Below are 22,601 nucleotides of genomic sequence, written 5' to 3' on the forward strand. Positions count from 1 at the left end.
TCTAGGTCTACAAAAAGGGTATCGCATAAAAAGAAAGATGAGTGAGAAGCTTTAAGGCCAGTGACTGGTTAAGAGACTACAGACCTGTAGGACACTGATGCGTGGCCCCCTTCTGAATGAATGTTCTGGCCGGACTGGGTTAAATATTAGACATTTAATAAACAAAGACTAAGCTCATTTCATGTTTGTAGAGGTCAGGGAGAGGCTGTGAGTGCCTCTTAGAAAGTTCATCTGTCAACATTACTGGCATCTCAGACAGGACTCCATCAACTCCCTTCTAGTAGAAGACTGCCTTCACCGCACCGTCTTCCCTTGGGCAGCCCGTGGCACAATCTTCTTATGCAGAGCTTTACTGGTGGGGCCTTTATCCGAAGCCTTTTGTACAGGGGTGTTGCTCACAGTGTTCTGTTTGAGCTGGAAATGCACCTGGAAGAGAAAAACACACACACAACAATTGAAGTGCATGCTATCATCCAGTGCAGAGCCCTATACCAAGATATCCCTGTATTGGTTAACTGCAATGGAGAAGTGCTGAACTAAGGATGTTGTCAATCAAGTAGGTTCAAATGCAACACTGCTATAGCATAAACCATACCATAACAGAATATGCCAGTGTAAAGGAGGACAACAGGATTTCGATCACTCACAATATAGGCGCAGCGGGGAAATGACTTGACTAGCAAGCCAGAGCTTGCCGGTTCAAATCCCCGCTAGTATGGTTCCCAGACTATGGGAAACACCTCAATCGAGCAGCAGCGATCTAGGAAGATGCTGAAAGGCATCGTCTCATACTGTGTGGGAGATCACAATGGTAACTCCCTCCTGTATTCAACCAAAGACAACCACAGGGTTCTGTGGTCGCCAGGAGTTGACGCCAACTCGACAGCACACTTTACTTTATACCACAATAATCCTGGCAATGGCAGCTGTTGTCTGCAGGGCCAGCCTAATGAGAAGTGGTGGGGTGGCTCTCTCAGGTGATGGGCTGGTGAAGGTGGTGGCAGGGGATGCCTTGGGCAGCCTGGGTCCACCGCCAACAGCATCATTAGCCACCATCCTACCCTACCTGGTGGATAGCCAACCACAGTATTCCTCCACACTTCCTTCCACTTCCTTCCCTGCCCTCTGCCTTTTGAAAAAGGCAGGGAAAGGGAGGCGGAGGAGAGTGGCAGCAATGCCACCATCATTGACAGGTAAGAGGAGATTGCCTGGGTGGGGAGAAGATCACCAGTGGGTCGTTAGTGCAGGTAGGAGAAAATTGGTGCATGGAACCAATCTTGATCCTGACCATGTCCAAATCTTCCCTCAAATCTTGACCCTGCAGCTGCTTCTTGTGAACAAAAATGTCAGCAGCTCTAAAGACAGAGCTCCCAGGTCACATCCGAGTTGGTCATTAGTCTGTGCATTGTTTTACTGATACTGTATTATTCTTATAATCCTATTGTAAGCTGCCATATCAATTCTTTGAATGGAAAGATGGGACAGAAATGGTCTAAATAAATAAACTGAAATGACCCCTAATTAGTACGGATACAGCCTATGACTTCGTAATAGATTTAAGCCTTACATTCATATGTATATACACAAATGTAGGGTCAAAAGCTTGAAGCATAAGAACATCGTTTGCAGGAGGTGACAAGGACTGGCTATCACCAATGTTCAGCATTCAATTAAAAAATGTTTCAGGCTTTTCTCATGGAAAAAGGAGACCTTTGTCAGTCTCAGAAATAATTCCCCATCTCTCCTTCTTCCAGCAGATGGCCCTGCTGAGTTCCAGAGTCACTTAACTGTCTGTCTCCCCACCCCAAACAGCCTACACATCCCCGTCTTTGTCAGGGAGACAGGTTTCCCTGGCAGTAAAGTCTCTCAGTGAGGGGCGGAGCTAGGGGAGAGGGAGCTCAGGGAAAGGGGGCCCATGTTCACCCCTCTCTCTGGCGGCCCCTTGAAGTGAGGAAGATAATGAAGAAAATAGGGAGGGGTGGAGCTGGGGGGGCCCTCAGGAGCCCGTGTTCTTTGAACCCTTTCGCTCAATTATAGCTACGCCCCTGCAATCTCAGTAAATCATAAATAAATTAAAAACATTCCAGAAAAATTGGCAGCCTCCTCTCTGAGAGGAAAATGAAATGGGATGGGGCTAACCAGAAAGCTAGGGAAGACCGGAAGCTCTCAAAAAAGCCTGGGAGAGCAGGAGAAGATGCAGGCCAAGCCAAAACAAGGTTGCAGGCTGTGTGGGTGGTAGAATGTGGCCTTGAAACCTAAGTACAGTAGTTGGCAGACGGCATACAGTTGCTTGCAGGGGGGAAGGATACCCTGCTTATGTACTAACACTGACTATGGGAAGCACCTATATCAGGCAGCAGTGATACAGGAAGATGCTGAAAGGTATCCTCTCATACTGCACAGGAGATGGCAATGGTAAACCCCTCCTGTGTTCTACCAAGGAAAAACCACAGGGCTCTGTGGGCGCCAAGAGTCCAAATTGACTTGGCACTGCACACTTAACCTTACAGTGTTGATAATGGCCTGGTACTGAGATAAGCCTAAACTTATAAGGAGTATCTGTTGACCACCCTACTCAAGTTACAAAGGGGTGGTAATGGGGGCAGCTACAGAGACAATGTTCATTCTAGCACCTCAGAACAAAAGGCAGACCCCACGCCCCACATTCCAGCACTGGCAAAGATGGTGTCTTGTCAAACACTCTTCATTTGTATGGAATATGATTGCTGAGTACATACAGCTGGAGTATGGAAGGTATTGGGGATAAATAAACAGCAGGGGAAAGAGTAATAGGGAGGCAGAAGATAAGAGTCCAACTATCCATCAGAGATAAATTACAAGGCTGAGAGTTAGCGTAATCTGGACAGATAATTTATTTTAATTCTACAGAATGTGAAGATAAGATGAAAAATTCTATATAACTAAAATGTTGCATACTCTCCAATCAACAGAGACTAAACAAATCCAAGCAATAACCTTATATGATAACCACGATTGTGAGAACCTGGTCAAAACACCGTCGTTAACCCAGATAGCTAAGTTCTCTATCCTCTTTAGGTGGTTAACCCGCATTTAACCAGTTAAACTATAGTGGTTTGACCAGGATTGCCCAGATATTCTGGTTCTCACAACTTTCACTTTACAGGGCTCAGCTATCCTGGTTAACTCTTTAACCAGGATTGCTGTGATTGTGTGAACACAGCCAAATTGGGACAGGAAGTGATAGCACAGTCCGAGGAGTAGGAACTGCACAATTTGTTGGCTCAGCCAAGGCTCTAGTGAGGCACTTGGAGTGCAAAGAGCTGTTACTTACATGAGGTGACCTCCTATAAACTAAACCCTAACCCAGCCTGGACCAGAGACTGAAAATCCAGTGAATGTCATGGACAATACTGAGGGTGGCAGTACCCAAGGCAATTGCGGGAAGATCTTTGGTGTAAGTTTCCCCCCACCCTCTACTGCTCTGGAAGAGAAGGTATGTTTCTGGGGCTGGACAGATAACGTTTCTCATGTCTTCACTATCTCTATATCCCCACCAATCATGATTCCAGGGCAACAGTTTCCTTGGGAGGATGTAGTTCCTTCCCCCTTTCTCCCACCTGTTCCTAGTCTAATGTTCCTAATCAGCTCTAACCGCCCTGAGCCATTTTTTGAAGGTTGGTATAGAAATTGAATGAATGAACAAACAAACAAACAATTTATTCCTTAGTATCAACTTGGGGGAACCTTGGGGTATGTTTTTAACTTTTGTAAACCGCCTTGGGGCTATATTTTAACGAAAGGCGGTATAAAAATGCAAAAATAAATAAAAATAAATAAAAACCTGATGCCTTCAGCCTTGCAGCAAAACTCACCAAAGAAGGCTCAGCAGGGCCCACTACTACCGTCTCTGTCTGTGGCTGATACCCATCTGCTGATGCTGTAACAGTATAAGTGCCAGGCAACAGCAACCGGAAATAATCACCATACTCACCTAGAAGAGAGAAAGTGATGCTGAGAAGCTGCATCTAGTAGAGCAAGACAGCACCATATAAGCCTATGCTCTCTGGCATGAGTTTCAGGAAGACTCTGGCCAGAACCAGAGTTCATTTTGTCCCAATTGTCCCCAGGAGAGGAGAGCTGGTCTAGGAGAGGAGAGCTGGTCTTGTGGTAGCAAGCATGACTTGTCCCCTTAGCTAAGCAGGGTCTGCCCTGGTTGCATCTGAATGGGAGACTTGACGTGTGAGCACGGCAAGATATTCCCCTCAGGGGATGAAGCCGCTCTGGGAAGTGCAGAAGGTTTCAAGTTCCCTCCCTGGCTTCTCCAAGATAGGGCTGAGAGAGATTCCTGCCTGCAACCTTGGAGAAGCCGCTGCCAGTCTGTGAAGACAATACTGAGCTAGATAGACCAATGGTCTGACTCAGTATATGACAGTTTCCTATGTTCCTATGTCCCAATTGCTCCTCTAGTAGGAGTGTTGAATTACAGATCTACTCCATAACCCTCACCCACTAAGAACCCAGGCCAAACCCATGAGCTCCATGCACTACATCAAAGAACAAGGGTTGTGAAATTGTAAGTGTGTAGGAAATTTAAAGGTCAGCTTGACCATTCCCCAGAACATAACACACCTTAGCTGCAGCCAGATTTTTGCTGGTGTAATAGCTCCACATGTAGAGTTCCTCCTACAGCCTGCTCCCAAGTTTTCTGCTCCAGCCTACTTCCTGCTTCAGCCTTGGTCAAGAGTCTTGCTTTGCTCTTCTGGTTCCCTTATCTTGCTTTGTCTGCCTCTCCTGCCTTCCACTCCAGCCTGTGCTTTGGCCTCAAGTTCTGATCCAACTTCCTTGCCTTGCATGACCCTCCTCACACCCCAGGGCAGTGAGCACAGACACAATGTTAGACAATAGGCTTGTTCACATGACCATCTGGGCATGGTTTGGGAGAGACAGGACCTCCTACCCCAATCCCAACAGATGGGAAGAGCTTCTACATGGCTCTGCTAACTCACCACCCAATCAGAATTTTGCACACCCTGGTTTTGCAAAACGGAGCTGGATCTGCCAAGAATCGAAGGCTGTATCCCATAATGCATTGCATGCACTCTAATGAGGCAGCAGCAGCTCTCCTCTGCTTGGTCCCTCTCTAGCCTCAGAGCTCTATGACAAATATGGCCACCAGCAGCCACGAACAGTTTAAAACAGGGAATGCATCCACACAACCAAACTCCAAAGTAGGACAGTGGCTGTTTTTGCCCTAGTTAAAACCTAGGTAGAAAAATCAGGCTACTCAGGGGTTAATGGGCTGGCTTGGTGGGAGTCCTGAGGGTTCTCAAGACCAACAATAGGTGGCTTTACTGCCTCATACCCTCCCATTCTTGGTTGAGAGAATGGGGTTGAGGATGAAACCAAGGAGGCGATTCTCATGATCACCAAAAAGCAGGCTAAGGGAGCCTAGCCCACTTTCTGGCGATCATGACAACCACTGGGTTTGCAGGCGGGTAACCAAAGCGGGTGACCCGCTTACGGAGCTCTCCCCTTAGACAAGGTTAGCAGAGCGAGCGCTCTGCTAACCCCATCTATTTGATCGTGTATTGCCACAGCGCGGCTCTGAGACCCACGCCGGGAGGCTGAAACAAGCCTCCCGGTCCTGGGGGTCTCTCCAGGATGCCCCACGAGCTGGTGTGGGGCATCCTGGAACTTCCGGGGGCCGCACAGCCCCCGATCCCCACAGCCCCCGCCGTCTCCATGACGGCGCCGGCAGTTGTGTCGGCAGCTGATCCGGCCGCCCAGGGCTTCCTGCCTGATCATCTGTGGGGAGAGCGTGCTAAGCCCGCTCTCCCCACTAACCTGCTCTTGGCAAGTCTCATTGAGGATTCTCGAGGTGGGGGGGGAATTACGAGCATTTTAGCATATGTTGACCTGTTTAATACTCCAGTTATGGAAACTGCTATTACCACAGAGGTGGTACCTCTGAGAATGTGGGGTGCAGTGGGGGGAGATCCCAAATCTTAAACACTTCTTGGTCCTAGTGGCCTACAACTGAGGTATCAGGTGTTCCATAAATTGGAATTTCTAAACTGTATACAAAATTAGGACTAACAAAAGGAAGTACATAATTAATCTATGGAATTCTCTGCCACAGGATATGGTGATGGCCACCATCTTGGATGACTTTAAGAGGAGTTTAGAAAAAATTAGGGTGGACACTAATTAGTGGCTACTAATCCTGATGGCCATAGGCTACCTCCAGAGGCAGGATGCCTCCAAATACCAGTTGCAGAAGAGCAGTGGCAGGAGAGGGAGCATGCCTTCATCTGGTCTTGTGGTAGCAAGCATGACTTGTCCCCATAGCTAAGCAGGGTCTGCTCTGGTTGCATCTGAATGGGAGACTTGATGTGTGAGCACTGCAAAATATTCCCCTCAGGGGATGAAGCCGCTCTGGGAAGAACAGAAGGTTTCAAGTTCCCTCCCTGGCTTCTCCAAGATAGGGCTGAGAGAGATTCCTGCCTGCAGCTTTGGAGAAGCTGCTGCCAGTCTGTGAAGACAATACTGAGCTAGATAGACCAATGGTCTGACTCAGTATATGGCAGCTTCCTATGTTCCTATGTTCCTCTAGGTTATGTGGCTTCCCAAGGCATCTGATGGGTCACTGTGTGAAACAGGGTGCTCAGCTAGATAGGTCTTAGGTCTGATCCAACAAGGCTGTTCTTGCATTCTTATATTGTTTAGAATACTGCAGACCTATGGCTAGGCTTTCTATAGCCCTGTAGTAGGGAATATTTTTACAAGGACTAGAGTATGTTCATAAATAATACTGATAAGTATGTATGAAACAATTGCAAATTTTGTTAATGCAATATAGAAAACAGAAGAGGGCCATTTAAAAACGTAAATGTACATTCTAGTCAATGGAGGTTTTTCATTCAACTACAAACATGGAAAATACAAGTAAAAATTTTAAAGTATCATTTGAGAAAACAGCTCTGATGTGCGTCATCTGGGTACCAACCAGAAGTGATGTCGTGGCCAATTCCTTCAACTGAAATGACAACACCTGCAAGCTTGTTGTTGTTCTCATCAGTTATCAGACCTTTGATGCCCTGGTGAACCTGCAGAACCAGTATTAAAAAAAACATTAGGAGTCTGGCAACTGGAGTAGGTGCAGCTCACATTATCTAGATCCAGAATAATTAATCTAATTATTAATCTACTCTATATAAGAATTAGATATTAATAAAGATTAGAATACTAGGGTGCTCAGGATGACTCGTTTGGAAAGCAGGTTTCAAATCAGCTAATTGTTAAAGGGAAGCCCCTACCCACGTAATCTCACACTGGTGCTTTCAAAAGAGTATGCTGGGACAATAACAAAAATGGGTGATGGGGTAGTAGTAGGATCAGTAGTGGAAATTGGATTTAAAATGAACTCCAGCTAAATCCAAGGCAAGCCACCTGGGCACAAGTACACCCAAAGAAACACAGTATCACAGATTAATCAGAGTATAGCCCTCTTCAGATGTTATGAGTGCCAGACACTCTCATGCTTACAACTGCAAAAGCGGAGATCCACCCCACTGTCACTCACCACCTCCAGCTGGCCCATTAATTCAGGGACTAATGGCTGAATTTTCTTAGCTTTATGGGATGGGGCTTGAGCCTCACTCCCTGCTCCTGGTGAACACAGGACAGAGATTAAGCCCAAGCGGAGACACCTGCCAAGGACTACTGGGGAGAGGAGAATGGGCGATGCTGTCGCAGCTTCCTTACCTCCTCCAAATAGGTGATCAGTGCTTCACGGTTTGCCAGCCACTCAAATTCCAATTCCTCCTGTGGTGGAAACTTGATACAGCTCAGTTCAAGGGTAATTTCAAAGCAGTTTGTGTGCAGATAGTTGAAATCTTGCATCCCTGCAAGGCAGACGTTGGGGAATAGGTGGGAAAGCAGCCATGACTAGGGATGTGCACGAACCTGTTTGGAGGTCCTTTTACGGGCCTCCGGACAGTTTTGAAAACCGGGCAGGGGGAGGGTTTGAAGTTCGAGGCCGGGGGGGTGCCACTTTAAGGGTGGGGGAGGGTGCACTTACCCCTCCCCCCGCTTTCCCCCCACCAGCGCTCATTGCCCGTAAAAACCTTCGGGGCAGCAGTGTACTTCCCTGCTGCCCCTTCCCCCTCTTCGGCCAGAAGTACCAGGTGCACATGCACTTCCGGCTGAAGAGGGGGAACGGGTGGCAGGGAGGTAAACTGCTGCCCCGAAGGCTTTTACGGGCAAGAAGCGCTGGTGGGGGAAAGCGGAGGGAGGGGTAAGTGCACCTTCCCCCGCCCTTAATGTGGCACCCCCACCCCCTCAAGCCACCCCCACCCGGTTCCATGCACATCCCTAGCCATTACTATTTGAAGAGATCCACTGCAGCCTTCTTCAGGTACTTGTGTGGTGTTCTTCACCCTCCCTCTCCTCTCCCACCATGCAGGTTATCTTGGAGGAACCACTTACTTATTATTTATTTAGTACATTTCTATACTGCCCCAGACAGAAGTCCCTGGGCTGTACACAATCTGGGCAGTTCACAAATCAAGTTTCTTCCCTCTCACATAATTCATCTGACTCTCTCCCTCCATGCAACCCTGTCATCCTAGTCTCCTAACCTCTCTATTCCTCATTCATCCTACATGGGTCATTGCAGATCCTTGTGTCAAAAAGCATGCTTTCCACTCTTACTCTCCTATGCCCTTGTCACCTTGTCCTTACCCTTGCTCAGTGAATACCAGGAAGCTCCATTGGTGATGCCTTCAGGAAAGAAATCCCCACAGTTTGTCCCCTGATGCATCCATCCATGGGCATATGAATAGCCCCTAGACAGCTGCAAAGAAAATGCGAAGATTGTCAGGCTTTCCTAACTGCCCAGTTTCGCCGAATCCTAGAACACCATCAGGATCCAGATCTAAATATCCATTTCAATGTGAGCAGGAAAAAAATCACTAGCAGCTTTTGCAGCATCCGAGTTCCATACCCTTAATTAAGCACACCTACACAATATACAATACTACTCACATTATGATGCTGTTCAAATCAAACATCCAGCACACAGTGAAAGTGCCACAGCTATTAAAATTACTTTGCTGGATCAGATCAGTGTCCATCTCTAGTCCAGCATTTGGTTTCCCTATGTTAGTTTTCTATATTTGGGAAATAATTTACATGGCAAGGGGTTCAAACATTTTTCTGAATGTGTAGAATGGCTTATCCCATTGGACTTTCCCCCTTGAAATTGCTTCTCTTCCATCATTTTACTTTTTGTGGAGCTCTGAGACTGAAACTAACTCTTGCCAAGATAAAACCAGGTATGAAGATGTTGTTTTGTGGGTGGAAACACAGCACCCTCCTCCCTGACTTCTCAAACTGCACTTTGAATGTGCCCCTCACCTACTTCCCATTATAGAAAATTGGCCCAACTTGGATGATAACACTAGGGACATGCTGCTAGTTTGCCCTTCAGAGTCAAATTGAAGGGCTGCAGACATAATAAAATTCCCTTTCTAGGAAACATACATAAATGAATATTTCAGTCTTGGTATCATTATGTTCAATGCAGCAAATGGCCTCATACCAACTCCTGCAAAGCACCAATGAATCAGCTCTGGATTAACCATAAGGCAAAACAAGCACGTGCTTAGGGCATCAAGGGCAGGGGGGCACCACAGAGTTTTACCCCTACTTATCATGCCTTTAACTCTTTCACTGAACATAAGAAAAGCTCTGCTGGATCAGGCCCAAGGCCCATCTAGTCCAGCATCCTGTTTCACACAGTGGCCCACCAGATGCCTGTTTCACACAGTGGCCCTCTCTCCTGCAGTTACTCCCCTGCAACTGGTACTCAGAGGCATCCTGCCTTTGAGGCTGGAGGTGGCCCCTAGCCCTCCAACTAGTAGCCCATGATAGACCTCTCCTCCATGAAGTTATCGAAACCCCTCTTAAAGCCATTCAGATTGCTGGCTGTCACCACATCTTGTGGCAGAGAATTCCACAAGTTGATTATGCGTTGTGTGAAAAAGTACTTCCGTTTGTTGGTTCGAGATTTCCTGGCAATCAATTTCATGGGATGACCCCTGGTTCTAGTGTTATGTGAGAGGGAGAAGAATTTCTCTCTATCCACTTTGTCCACTCCATGCATGATTTTATAGACCTCTATCATGTCTCCCTGCAGTCGTCTTTTTCCTAAACTAAAAAACCCCAGGTGTTGTAGTCTTGCCTCATAAGGAAGGTGCTCCAGGCCCCCTGATCATCTTGGTTGCCCTCTTCTGCACCTTTTCCAGTTCTACAATGTCTTTTTTTAGATGTGGTGACCAGAATTGTACTCAGGACTCCAGGTGTGGCTGTATCATAGTTTTGTATAAGGGCATTATAATATTAGTTGTTTTATTTTCAATCCCCTTCCTAATGATCCCTAGCATGGAATTGGCCTTTTTCACAGCTGCCTCACATTGAGTCGACACTTTCAATGAGCTGTCCACCACAACCCCAAGATCCCTCTCCTGGTCAGTCACCGACACTTCAGATCCCATCAGCGTATACTTGAAGTTGGGGTTTTTTGTCCAAATGTGCTGTGCATCACTTTACACTTGCCAACATTGAACTGCATTTGCCATTTTGTCGCCCACTCCCCCAGTTTGGAGAAATCCTTTTGGAGCTCCTCACAATCTGTTTTGGATTTCACTACCCAAAAGAGTTTGGTATAATCTGCAAATTGGGCTCCCTCGCGGCTTATCCCAACTTCTAGATCATTTATGAATAAATTAATACGCTGTACTGTCCCAGTACAGATCCCTGGGGGACCCCACTTCTTACTTCCCTCCATTGTGAAAACTCTCCATTTATCCCTACCCTCTGTTTCCTGACTTTCAACCGGTTAGCAATCCTCACATATACTTGTCCCCTTATCCCATGACCGCTATGTTTCCTCAGGAGTCTTTGATGAGGAACTTTGTCATAAGCTTTTTGGAAGACCAGGTATACTATGTCAACTGGTTCACCTTGATCCACACATTTGTTGACACCCTCAAAAAACTCCAAAAGGTTTGTGAGGCAAGATTTACCTTTGCAGAAGCCATGCTGGTACTCCCCCAGCAGGGCCTGTTCTTCTATGTGCTTTACAATTTTATCCTTGAGGATGCTTTCCATCAAATTGCCTGGAACGGACGGTAAGCTAACTGGCCTGTAATTTCCTGGATCGCCCCTGGATCCCTTTTTGAAAATCGGTGTTACATTTGCTACTTTCCAGTCCTCTGGTACAGAGCCTGATTGCAGGGATAAGTTATATATTTTAGCAAGAAGGTCGGCAATTTCACATTTGAGTTCTTTGAGGACTCTTGGATGGATGCCATCTGGCCCTGGTGATATGTTAGTTTTAAGTTTTTTCAGACAGTTTAGAACATCATCTCTTGTCACTTCTATCTGACTCAGTTCTTTAGCCTCCATCCCCCAAAAGTCTGCTTCAGGAACAGGTATATGCTCTGCCGTGAAGATGGACACAAAGAACTCACTGAGCTTCTCTACAACCTCCATATCCTCCTTAATAATCTCTTTCACTCCCTCGTTGTCTAATGGTCCAACAGCCTCCCTGGCAGGTTTCCTGCTTCTGATGTATTTAAAGAAGTTTTTATTATTCCCCTTGATACTTTTAGCTAAATGTTCCTCAAACTCTCTTTTTGCCTCCCTTATTGTCACCTTGCATTTCCTTTGCCACCTTGCGTTTCAATTCCACACTCAACTTTAGTTGATTTTTTGGTAATTGTTTTTATCTGCCGTGTTCGACTTTACTCTGCATTGTTAAAAAAACTTTTTCTTTGGCTCGGTTAGTGACCAAAGTTTTGAGAAACTACTGAACTGTGTATCTGAAATAAAAAGTCATTGATTTGTGAAAGATTACTATAAAGAGCAGTACAAAATATTGATAAAACTTCACATAAAATATGGTCGTAAAAGAAGGTGAAATATTTTCTCAATCATTCCTTCTGTTGCGGCTATTTATAAGAAATTACAGGCAGTGGCACTGTTTTGTTTTACCTTAAAAAATCTAGAAGCAAACTTTTAAAAATGTAAATAAATTTTAAGGTATAAGTAAATAATTTGCTTGAGTTTTAATGTCTTGTCAGTTAAGCAATGGAGTGGGCCAAGGGGGAGCACCATTGTTGGGCTGTGCTTAGGGCATCAGTTGCCCTTAATCCGGCCCTGCAATGAATCATACAGGACACTCAAGTACAAGACAATTCAGCATGGTGCTCCCTGTCACAGGAATTCCCAGATGTTGTTGCCAAAAACTCCCATCATCCTCAGCTGCAATGGCCTGTGGGGATGATGGGAATTGTAGTCAACAAATCTGGGAATCCCTGTTACAGGGAACATTGATGTTGGAATCCTTGTTGTGTGGGAGACAAATCCCACTGCATACAACACCTTGTTCCATTTTGTACTCTGGTCATCTCCCCACATGTACTCATGGTTGTGCCCTGCCCCCTCCAGTATCGTGTCCTCATTTTATCTCTTGTCTCCCAGCCTCTCTCCCTTCTCCATCCCCTATTTAGCACCTCCTTCTATTAGTTAAGTTGGACACCTCAACTACACTTGTAGCTCTGTTTGGGGACAGGAAGGGAAACACCATCAAAAGATGATACAGTTCTTCCAGCTCCTCCTAGAATAGTCTCCCCATTCCATATGGTTATTGGTTTGGATTCATCTAAGTCTACACTACCTAGGTACTTATGCTATGTATTCCATCTGGCCTTTGGCTTCATTACCTCACCTTCTTGAACAGACTATCATCAGGAGTTGGAGAACTGGCTGCACGCCAAATAGCCCGGCTTCTCTGCTCCTGGGATTTGTCATATGGGTAATTGGCAACCACAGCTCCACCATGGAGATTGGCTGAGAGGACAAAATTGTAGCTTTTCATCCATTGAATCACAGCCAGAGTCTCTGGCTCCACCTATGAAAGGAGAGAAGCAGAAGTGGTCATACTGGAAGTACATGCAAATGTCCAGTGTTCTCAGTTTTGTACAAACACATGGTACAGTCCTCCTAGGACAGTACCACGTCAGAGTGTAAAAGCAGAATAGTATAACTGAGTGCTGTCTCACCTCAAAAGTTCCCTGGTCATGGTTGTCAAGGAGAAGGAATCTAGCATAGTCTTTTTCCTATTCATTTTCTATATGCAGAGAGGATTTATTTGTTTTTTCAATATGGGAGGTTATTCAAATATGCAATTTCTTTAGCTATGTCTATGGGAGTGCTGCAGCACATGATTTTTCTGAATGTGAAGACTGGCTTTTGATGAACTAAGAACATGGTATGTGCCCCAAGGAAAGGGAGAGAACCGACATCACTGTAAGAAGCCAACTGTATCAACTGAATAGCCCTTGCTGGTCCCCTACAAACCATGCAGATGGGGAATGGGTGGAGTGGAATCTCGTACCCTGCAGCTATAGATCAGGAGCACTGAAACAGCACATTCAGACTCCTAAATTGGAGTCAGCCAGTGTAGAAGTTGAAGAGAAAGAAGAGGGGAAAGGTCTCACAGAGAGGAACCTGAACTTCCACAGCCCAGGAAAAATTGGGTGCCTTAGAGGGGATGCTATTTTTGTGAAGCACATCCAGAAAGTCAGTGGGCCCATTCTCACGATTAGAGAATGGGCTCTAAAGTTTAGGCAGTTTAGGCTCGCTGTCGGCCTTTAAGAGAGCCCTAAAAACCTATTTGTTTGGCCTGGCCTTCCAAGGCTTGTAAAGTGTTGTTGTTTTTTTAAAAAGTATTTAATTGGTTTTAAATGGTTTTAATTGTTTTTGAATTGTTTTTATATTGTTTTTAGCATTGTGTTTGAATTGTGGGTTTTATGTCTTCTTAAAAAGTTGTACACCACTCAGAGCCTCTGGATGGGGCGGTTTATAAATGTAATAAACAAACAAACAAACAAATAATAATAAAGGAGAGAGGAGAGGAAGCCATGAAATGCTTACTTCCCCGGCTGCACATGAGCACTTTCTATTCCTTGGGCAGGCAGATGGCCCACCCAGACAAGCACTGGCTGTTGTCAGTAGCTCTAAGGGTCAAGGTGCTGGGATGTGTCACCCCGCGTCACGCCCCCCCCCCCCAGGAGTTCTAACAACGCACTGCACAAATGAGCCAGTGTGTTCTAGTGGTTAGAGTACTGGACTAGGACCAGGGAGACCTGAGTTCAAATCCCCATTCAGCCATGATACTTGCTGGGTGACTCTGGGCCAGTCACTTCTCTCTCAGCCTAACCTACTTCACAGGGTTGTTGTGAGGAGAAATTTTAAGTATGTAGTACACAGCTCTGGGCTCCTTGGTGGAAGAGTGGGATATAAATGTACTATTTATTTATTTATTTATTTATTTATTTATTTATTTATTTATTTATTTATTACGTCCCACCTCCCCTCCCCATCCGCAGCTGACAGACAATCCAAAAAAATGAGGTGCCACCAGGATCAGGCCTGATCCTGGCAGTACACACGCGTGTGCAAAACTGGGCGGGGTCTGCTTAGCCTGGTTTTGCATGTGTGTGCAAAGAGCCTCAATGTGTCAGATAGTAAGTCTGATATCATATGTTACCTGACTTCTCCAGTTATCTGGCAAGGGTATGTGGTGATTGAGCCCACCCAGTTTCTCATTGTTGTACATGACGACATTGAGGTCAGGAAAGTTGCGGTTGAGGTCAACTCCATTGGCGTTGTTTCTCCCAGAGAGGTACCTAAGAGCACTTTGGTCCTAGAGAGAAAATGAACAAAATCCACGTGTGAGCTATAAGGGCAGTTGAATGCACAGCAAACTAGGCTTTAAAACTTGGTTCAAGGGAAGAGAGGAGCATCTCAGAAAACTGAAGAGTACAGAGCTCTTCAGAAATCCCTGGATTTTCTGGTGCTTAGCACAACTGGCAAGGAAAAAACAACTAAGATCATTACTAAGCCGGGCCTCCTGACACAGCCTAGCACGCTCAGCAGTCAATCCTCCTATCTTTTCAGAGTCAGATAATCTTGTGGACAGCTTGAATCAGAATTTGATGAGCTGCTGAATTAGATGAGCTGTTTTGCCTCCCAGACAGAAGAATGGGGAAAGCTATGATGACCAGTCTGGTTATTTGGGTCTCCAATTAGTTAAACAGGGAGTGGAACCGGCTGCTGACTTTCTAGGCCATGTTCCAGGCCCTGCTGAATATGGTCACTGCTCTGACATCAAAGGCCCAGGAGCTACTATCAGATTCTTCAGATGTTCTTTGGACTTTGGGAACAGACACTGACCCTCTAAGGGTTTTACCGTAGTTAATTCCAGTGAGAAGGAAATAAATCGACATAGTTGCCAGACTCATAGCTCTGGGACCTTGGCCTTGGAGCTTCACTGAGAGTATCACTGTTTGGACTGCTGCTCCAGGAGGGCAGCTCCACATCTAAGGGGCAGAGATTCATCACAGCCCATGAAAAAGCAGTGGAGGCAAGGAACATAGGAACATAGGAAGCTGCCATATACTGAGTCAGAGCATTGGTCCATCTCGCTCAGTTTGGTCTATACCAGGGATTCTCAATGTTGGGTCCCCAGATATTATCTCCCATAATCCCCAGCCCCAGTGGCCTTTGGTTGGGGATTATGAGAGCTGAAGTCCAATAATATCTGGGGACCCAACGCTGAGAATCCCTAGTCTACACAGACTGGCAGCGGCTTCTCCAAGGCTGCAGGCAGGAACCTCTCTCAGCCCCATCTTGGAGATGCCTGGGAGGAAACTTGAAACCTTCTGCTCTTCCCAGAGTGGCTCCATCCCCTGAGGGGAATATCTTACAGTGCTCACACTTCTAGTCTCCCAATTAAATGCAACCAGGGTGGACCCTGCTTAGCTTAAGGGGACAAGTCATGCTTGCTACCACAAGACCAGCTCTCCTCTCCAAGGTGGGAGACCTGATGCTTTTATTGGCATCCAGGTACAGTACAGGGTTATGGTGCCTTGTCTTACCCAAGGGCTGGCTTGTTGCCTCACAGCCAGACCTCTTTGCTCCCTGGAATACCTAACTTGGCCAGTACTTCAAACAGAGGTCTGACAGCCCACATTATATGCATAGTCCCAGCAAGAAATGGCCCACAGCCACTTTGCCACCTCCCACAGTACCCACTCTGCTGTATTAGCCAGCGCCAGATATTGTCCAACCTGGAGTCTATATAGATACTTAAACCAAACCCTCTCCCAGCTGCCCCACCATTCTGGGGCTGCAGTCTCACAATCACAGCTATCCTGGTTAAAGAGTTAATCAGGATTGCTGAGCCCCAAGGAGCTGGTTGTGAGAAATCAGATTTCCTGAGCAATTCTGGTCAAACTGCTGTGTTTAAACTGCATTTAACCAGAATAGATAACCAGGATCTGATCTGGTTTTGATTTGCCTTGCTATCTCAGACCAAAGTCCATCTAGCCAAGCATTCTGACAAGCCACAATTCATCTGGCAGGAAATTATTCACAAATGGGAAATTATGATGATGGCCCTTCCCTGTTGTTTGCCACCATCATCTGGTACTCAAACTGCTCCTGAACATGGAGGTTTCCTTCAGCAATCATAGGAACTTAGGACACTGCCTTATATGGAGTCAGACCATTGATCCATCTAGTTCAGTATGGCCCAAAGTCCATCTAGCTTGTCTACACCAGGGATTCTCAATGGTGGTTCCACAGATGTTTTTGGACTTCAGCTCCCACAATCCCTAGCCCCAGTGGCCTTTGGCTGGGGATTATGGGAGTTGAAGTCCAATAATATCTGGTCTACACTGCCCAGCAGCAGCTCTCCAAGTTTCCAGACAGGAGTATTTCCCAACCCTATCTGGAGATGCCAAGGACTAAACCATCCTCTCCTAGCATTTGACAGACCTCTCCTCCATGCCTCTGTCACACATCTCCCCCCAATAATTCTTCCCTTCGCCCTGGCACAAAAGACATTGATCACCATGACTACTAAAATAAGAAAGGATGCTCAGATGCTTGCCTGGTACCTGGGCAGCTGCCACCTCGTATCCATCAGGGTTCATGGAAGGCAAGAGGTGAATGCGTGTCTCGTGGATGAGCTGCGTGATGCGCTGATTGCCATGCCGATACTCCTCGCACAGGAATTCAGCAAGCTGGAGCAAGAGTTCCCGGCCCAGCACTTCATTCCCGTGCATGTTTGCCACATACTTGAACTCCGGCTCCACTAAGAAAGCAAGAGATTTGCAGATATTAGAACAGAGTAGCTGAGATGCAGTGTTATAGATTAGGTCACATGGCTGCCTGGCCACCACTTTATTTGGCAGAATGCAGACTGTCAGTCCAGGAGGCCAAAGGATCTTTCTAAATGAAGTTTTGATTACTCTGAAGTTTATGGAATGGAATGGAATGGAATGGAATTGAATGGGGGAAGCCACTAGGCCTGTTAACACATTACGTTCAGCACTTGTATAATGAGTATACAGTGTACACAGGTACAGATCTGTACACGGGTACAGGTCTGTAGTCATTCACATATACTGAATGCAGGTACAGAAGTAGACTTCCTATCTGTACCATGCATTTGAAAGGCCTGTATCCAGGTTAACTTTTGAACTGCTAACTTGGAAAAGAGGCACCTTTTAACAGGTGATTCTCTTTATTTAGCAGGGGGAGAGTAACTGGCCCTATCCACCCCCAGCACAGTACCTCCAGTGACTGTTGCTGGTGTCTATCTTATGTTTTCTTTTAGATTATGAACCCTTTGGGAACCGGGATCCATCTTATTTATTTATTTATTTATTTATTTATTCTTTGTGTAAACTGCCCTGAGCCATTTTTGGAAGCGTGGTATAGAAATCGAATAACCAACCAACCAACTAAATAAATAAATAAATGAAATGAAAACCGGTACAGCCATTCACACAAACACATGTATGAGAGTACAGACATCTGTACACTCATAAAGCATAATGTCTGAATCGAGCTATAAAAGCCTGGTAAGATCATGTGGCCACTTGAGGGCAAGGACTGATAGAAGAGACCTGTCCTGACCAGTTGTTATGGAAGCTGGAGATGCAGTACTTGTGTGCAGCATCCCTAAGAGCATGCCCACAAGCCCCGCCCCTACACTGACGTGTTCTGAAACTCTTCCCCTCTGTCTCCATGGTTACAGTCAGGGTCGTAGCTATAATTGAGCGAAAGGGTTCAAAGAACACAGGCCCCCAGCTCCTGAGGGCCCTCCAGCTCCACTCCTCCCTATTATCTTCATTATCTACCTCACTCTGGGGGGTCGCCAGAGAGAGGGATGAACATGGGCCCCCTCTCCCCTAGCTACGCCCCTGGTTACAGTGTCTGTTTGCAGACACGAGATTCTTCCCATGACTGGAATACTGGGGCGCACAGGCATACTAGGATGCAGTTATGTGAGCACAGTGTCTCCAGATTCCTTAACAAATGAGCAGTGCTTAAAATATTGCTCATCCTCTCCCTCATCCCTGTGACAAATACCTGGAGCTTTCCCAGACAACAGGCTTTACCAGGGGCTTACTGAGAGGTTTTACTACAAGTTTGAAGTCGCCCCCCAAAAAACATGCAAAAGAATTGATTTTTTAACCCCAGATATAAATGAAAAACCCGAATTGTGTGTGAAGTGCTCCCTGATAGCTCTCAGGGACTTCAGGATACATTTGGCCGGTATATGTATGCACACCTCCATTCCGGAGAAGATGCAAACTAAAAGCCAGGTGTGAACAATTTCCAGAGAGAAACAGACTGAGTTTGGGAGAGTCTGGAATAGAGAAGGTGGACAGAGAGCTGAAGCACCTTAGGGTGCAGAGTTGTCGCTCAGGAGATCTACTATAATCTGTTGCTTCTTGCAGAAATACTCTCAAATCCAGCTAATGCTCATTCTGTATATTTGTAAATAAACCAAATGTTACCAAGACACCTTAAGCCTCCAATGATCTGTCTTCTAAAGGAAGACAGAATCCAGGTAGTCCTGCATCCCAGGAGTTCCCCACACCCGAGGAAGTGGGGAGCATGTGTAACCTTAGCAGCCCTGCACAACATAAGGCCCAGGGGCCAGATCCTGCCCGCAAGGTCATTCTTGATGGCCCAGGTAGCCAGCAACAGTAGGAGCCCCAAAATTTTGTGCCCACTGACTGAGCAAGGACAGGGCTTATTTTCTGGCCACTATCCTTGGTTAAAATTGTCGGCCCCTGCAGGGAGGGAATGACCTACAGCTAATTAGTGATTGCTTTAATATTTCTCTTTTAAATTAATGTCACTGCAATATTCAATGCACTGAAAATTGACTCCCCCCCCCCGCCCGCCATACATAATCATGTTTTTTTCTGGCCCACTGGGACGTGTGAGTTGTGCACCCCTGCCTTAGGAAGTGGGGAGGAGTTGCCAAAGCCCAGATTGGCATTACATCATCACTAAACTACACCAGGAGTGCCTTCTTACATTGTTGTGAAGGTTCTCACAGCATTGGACCAATGCCTCTTCTGGACAACACATCCACCCTAATGCACCAGAGAGCCAGAGGTGAAAGAAAGTCCATGCCTTACTGTACCTTACAGAGAATTCTGAAAGAAGGGTGAAGCAAGCAACACAGTGCCTGTGACTCTATGTGCTGAAAGAGGGGCAAACAGCAGTGGCCTGTTAAAGTGCTGAGAATTCAGAAGAGCGTTGTTTCCCTGATATTGAATTGATGAGAGGAGTCCATTCACTGCCAACCAGCTCAGGGTCTCATTGCTTTACCTCGTTCAGCCAGGGGCCCCTTTCCCCTGTTCCTTCAGCTAGTATTTCTTCTCACTGGTAGGTCACATTCCTGACTTCAAAAGCCTCGAGGGGTTTTAAACAAAACTGCAAAATCAAATCAATCCTTCAACTTGGCCTGGCCTCAAATTCTTCTCTCTAAAACCACTTCCCCCATACAGCGGCCCCTTTAACTCTACAAGCACCCTCCAGCGTGCAGGAGGATGAGCACTCCCACGGGCTCCGAAAGGACTCTTCCCACTCCACCCCACAGAGACGACACTCGTGTGGGTCAAGACTAAGGACTGTTAAACTACGCACAGAGGAAGTGGAGAGGCAGTTTTGCAACTCTAACTGTCCCTGAGTGGAGAGAGTGAGGTCAAATAGAGCCCTAATTAATATAAAATGCAGACGTTTTGGAGCCGTTTCACCAAGCCCATCTCCTGTCCCATCTTTTTACTTTGCAGAACATCCAGCCTGAAGGAGTTCTTCAGAATTCAAAAGCTGGCTGCTCAATATTTTGCGTCATTAGAACTGGTCCTAATAAAGGCATTACTAGAAAGTGGCTTTTGGATTAACTCATTCAGATACTATTTGACCAACGTCAGATCTGGAGGCCCAACGGCTTCCTTTTCCTACCCCTAAGATCTGCCCAACTGGGTGTCTTGCAGGCATTCTTAGCCGGGGTGATACACAAGAGCAGCTCCAGAGAAAGGGGAATGGGGGTGGGGAGGGCGCCTCCACAGACAAGGGGTTCCCCCCACAGCCCCCATTTAAGTTTCAGAAATCTAATATGTGGATACAGCTCGTCCACCCATAAATGCACTTTGTCCCTTCTGTGCCCGCCCCGCCCCCCCGCCCATATTTTTCTGGTGTCACCAGTGGTGATACAGTGCCTAAAAAGCTGAGCTTGGAGGTGGGAAATCCAGGTTGAGATCTCTGTTTGTTTTAAACTTAATACCTCTTAGAATAACTAGTAACCTACCTCACAGGGTTGTTGTGAGGGTGAAATGCTGCTCTGAGCACTTTGGAAGCAGGACAAGATACAAATAGATTAATTAATGCCTTGTAAGTGCCCTTTTGGTGCACATAGTTCTTTCTCTTCCCCTTCTTTTTTTTGGTCATAGCATCATCTTGACCCAGGGCCCTGCCTCTTCACCACTTATTCCAGAAGTATAGTCTGCCAAAACCGTAGCTTGCAACTACAGCTAAGAAAACTGTGGACCTCCAAACAGAAGGCAAGGACCTCCCAAGGTTTCTCTCACCAACCAGCGAACTGCAAGTCAACCTCTTTGTTGGGTCACAGTTCTTCAGAGAATCAACGTAGTTCAATGGATAGAGAATTGGACTTGAACCCCGGGCACCTGGGTTTACATTTTACCTCAGCCCCTTGCCTCAGGTGGCTTTGGGTCACTCAATCTCTGTTCCTCATGTGTAAAATGAAAACAAGATTGTACCCCACAGTTGTGAGGACAAACAAGGGAAAGCTTCGCGAACACTTTGCAAATCAAACAAAAGGCATGCCAAATGGCCAGGGTGTGTCAATGGACACGACCAGGGGCGTAGCAAGGTTGTAGTGGGCCCAGAGACAAGATTTTAAAATGCACCCCCCTCACTGAAGCTCGGCTCATGAAGTAAAGAAAACTTAAATGAGGCTGAATAGTGGTAACAAAAAGCATGTGTGTGTGTGTGTGTGTGTGTGTGTGCCACAATAGAACATCACCCTAAATTATTTTTTAAAAGGTTTTGTAAATTGTGGATGATGCAAGTCATTTAATGGTACTAGAGAAAGACATGCTGTTCTGGTAGCTCCAGGTCTTAACACGCACATCAATTTCGGAGGATGAATACAACTGATAAATAAATAAAACTGAAGGAAGCCCGGACGGGTGCGCAGCTGGGGGAGTCAGTCATGTGACTCACCTCTGGGGGGCCCCCAAGGCAGTGGGCCCCCAGACAACTGTCTCCCCTTACCCTATTATAGTTACGCCCCTGGACACGACACATCAACTGCATCCTGTGCAACCCCTCTTCCCTCCCTCCAGTGCCTTCCAACAGTATGTGTGTTTTCCATGCTAGGAGTGCCATGGGGCTGGACCAACTTTGCAGGGCAGAGGGGTGAGTGGCCTGTCGACACTGAGCCCCACTGCTCCTGAACTTGGCATAGTTTAGCAGTGCAAAGAGAAGCAACAGCCCTACTGTAGGAAAGGGTTATGCCCCCAGGCACACTTACGAGGCTCATGGATGCCGGGATAGTCGCTGAATTCCAGCACATAGAGATGGCGGCCCTGGACGCTGCGTCCAATGCTGTACAGCCTGGTAATATATGGGCATGCGCCCCTCACGTCGAACAGGGCTTGCACCAGCTCCTCATAGCGGTGGTGGAAGAAGTTCACCGAGGCAGCCACCCTGCCCAAGAGCAGGACTCTCCCAAGGAGCCAGAGCCACTGAGACATCATCCTGTGGGTGGGCAAGCAGCAGTTCTATGCACCGAGGAGACGAATGCTTCCCAGCCTCCCTCTCCCTGCCAGGGACTGAAGTGTCAGCTTGAACCAGCTCGCTCCAGTTTCACAGTCAAGTGCCAGCCCACTGCACCTGTGGTGGTGGTGGTGGGAGGGGTATCTCAGTGAATGCCCCTCAGAGCTCAGGAAGAATGTATAACTTTTGAGCTTTTGCCTTGCTTCCCCCCCATCCACCCCACCCCTCTCTTCCTGGAGCCAGAATCACTCAAAGCCTCCACACATTGGGAGAGTTGGGCCGATTCCTGTTCATTTATTAACTGGAGGGTAAACAGGGGTCTGAGAGTGCCCGACTCTCACTGCAGGCCTGGCCAACATCTCACAAAGACCACTCAG

The 22,601-nt window shown here is 46.7% G+C and overlaps 1 protein-coding gene across 2 annotated transcripts; it reads right to left on the bottom strand.

Annotated features, from left to right (window-relative positions):
• Nucleotides 1-135: 135 nt before the first annotated feature.
• On the bottom strand, nt 136-22,297 carry CPN1 (carboxypeptidase N subunit 1). 2 transcript variants are annotated; one of them, XM_053309802.1, is made up of 9 exons: nt 21,980-22,295; nt 17,013-17,209; nt 14,600-14,755; nt 12,776-12,958; nt 8,725-8,836; nt 7,747-7,886; nt 6,989-7,088; nt 3,855-3,973; nt 136-426 (listed from the first exon to the last, which is right to left on the bottom strand). In XM_053309802.1, the coding sequence occupies exons 1-9, from the start codon at nt 22,203-22,205 to the stop codon at nt 295-297; spliced, it is 1,365 nt and encodes a 454-aa protein (XP_053165777.1). In that variant the 5' UTR covers nt 22,206-22,295; the 3' UTR covers nt 136-294. The 2 variants fall into 2 exon arrangements, with proteins under 2 accessions (XP_053165777.1, XP_053165778.1); XM_053309803.1 differs by lacking the exon at nt 3,855-3,973 and having other exon boundaries at nt 21,980-22,297.
• Between the last annotated feature and the right edge of the window lie 304 nt (nt 22,298-22,601).

Source organism: Hemicordylus capensis, chromosome 3 (assembly GCF_027244095.1).
Source record: "Hemicordylus capensis ecotype Gifberg chromosome 3, rHemCap1.1.pri, whole genome shotgun sequence".
Taxonomy (NCBI): Eukaryota; Metazoa; Chordata; class Lepidosauria; order Squamata; family Cordylidae; genus Hemicordylus; species Hemicordylus capensis.

Coding starts and splice junctions, on each gene's coding strand:
- CPN1 (XM_053309802.1), bottom strand. CDS start 22,205: ATGATGTCTCAGTGGCTCTGGCTCCTTGGGAGAGTCCTGCTCTTGGGC. Junction 8,837..12,775: donor ATGATAGTCTGTTCAAGAAG/GTGAGGTAATGA, acceptor TTTTCTTTGCAG/CTGTCTAGGGGCTATTCATA. Junction 3,974..6,988: donor TGGCCACGACATCACTTCTG/GTTGGTACCCAG, acceptor TCTCTCTTCTAG/GTGAGTATGGTGATTATTTC.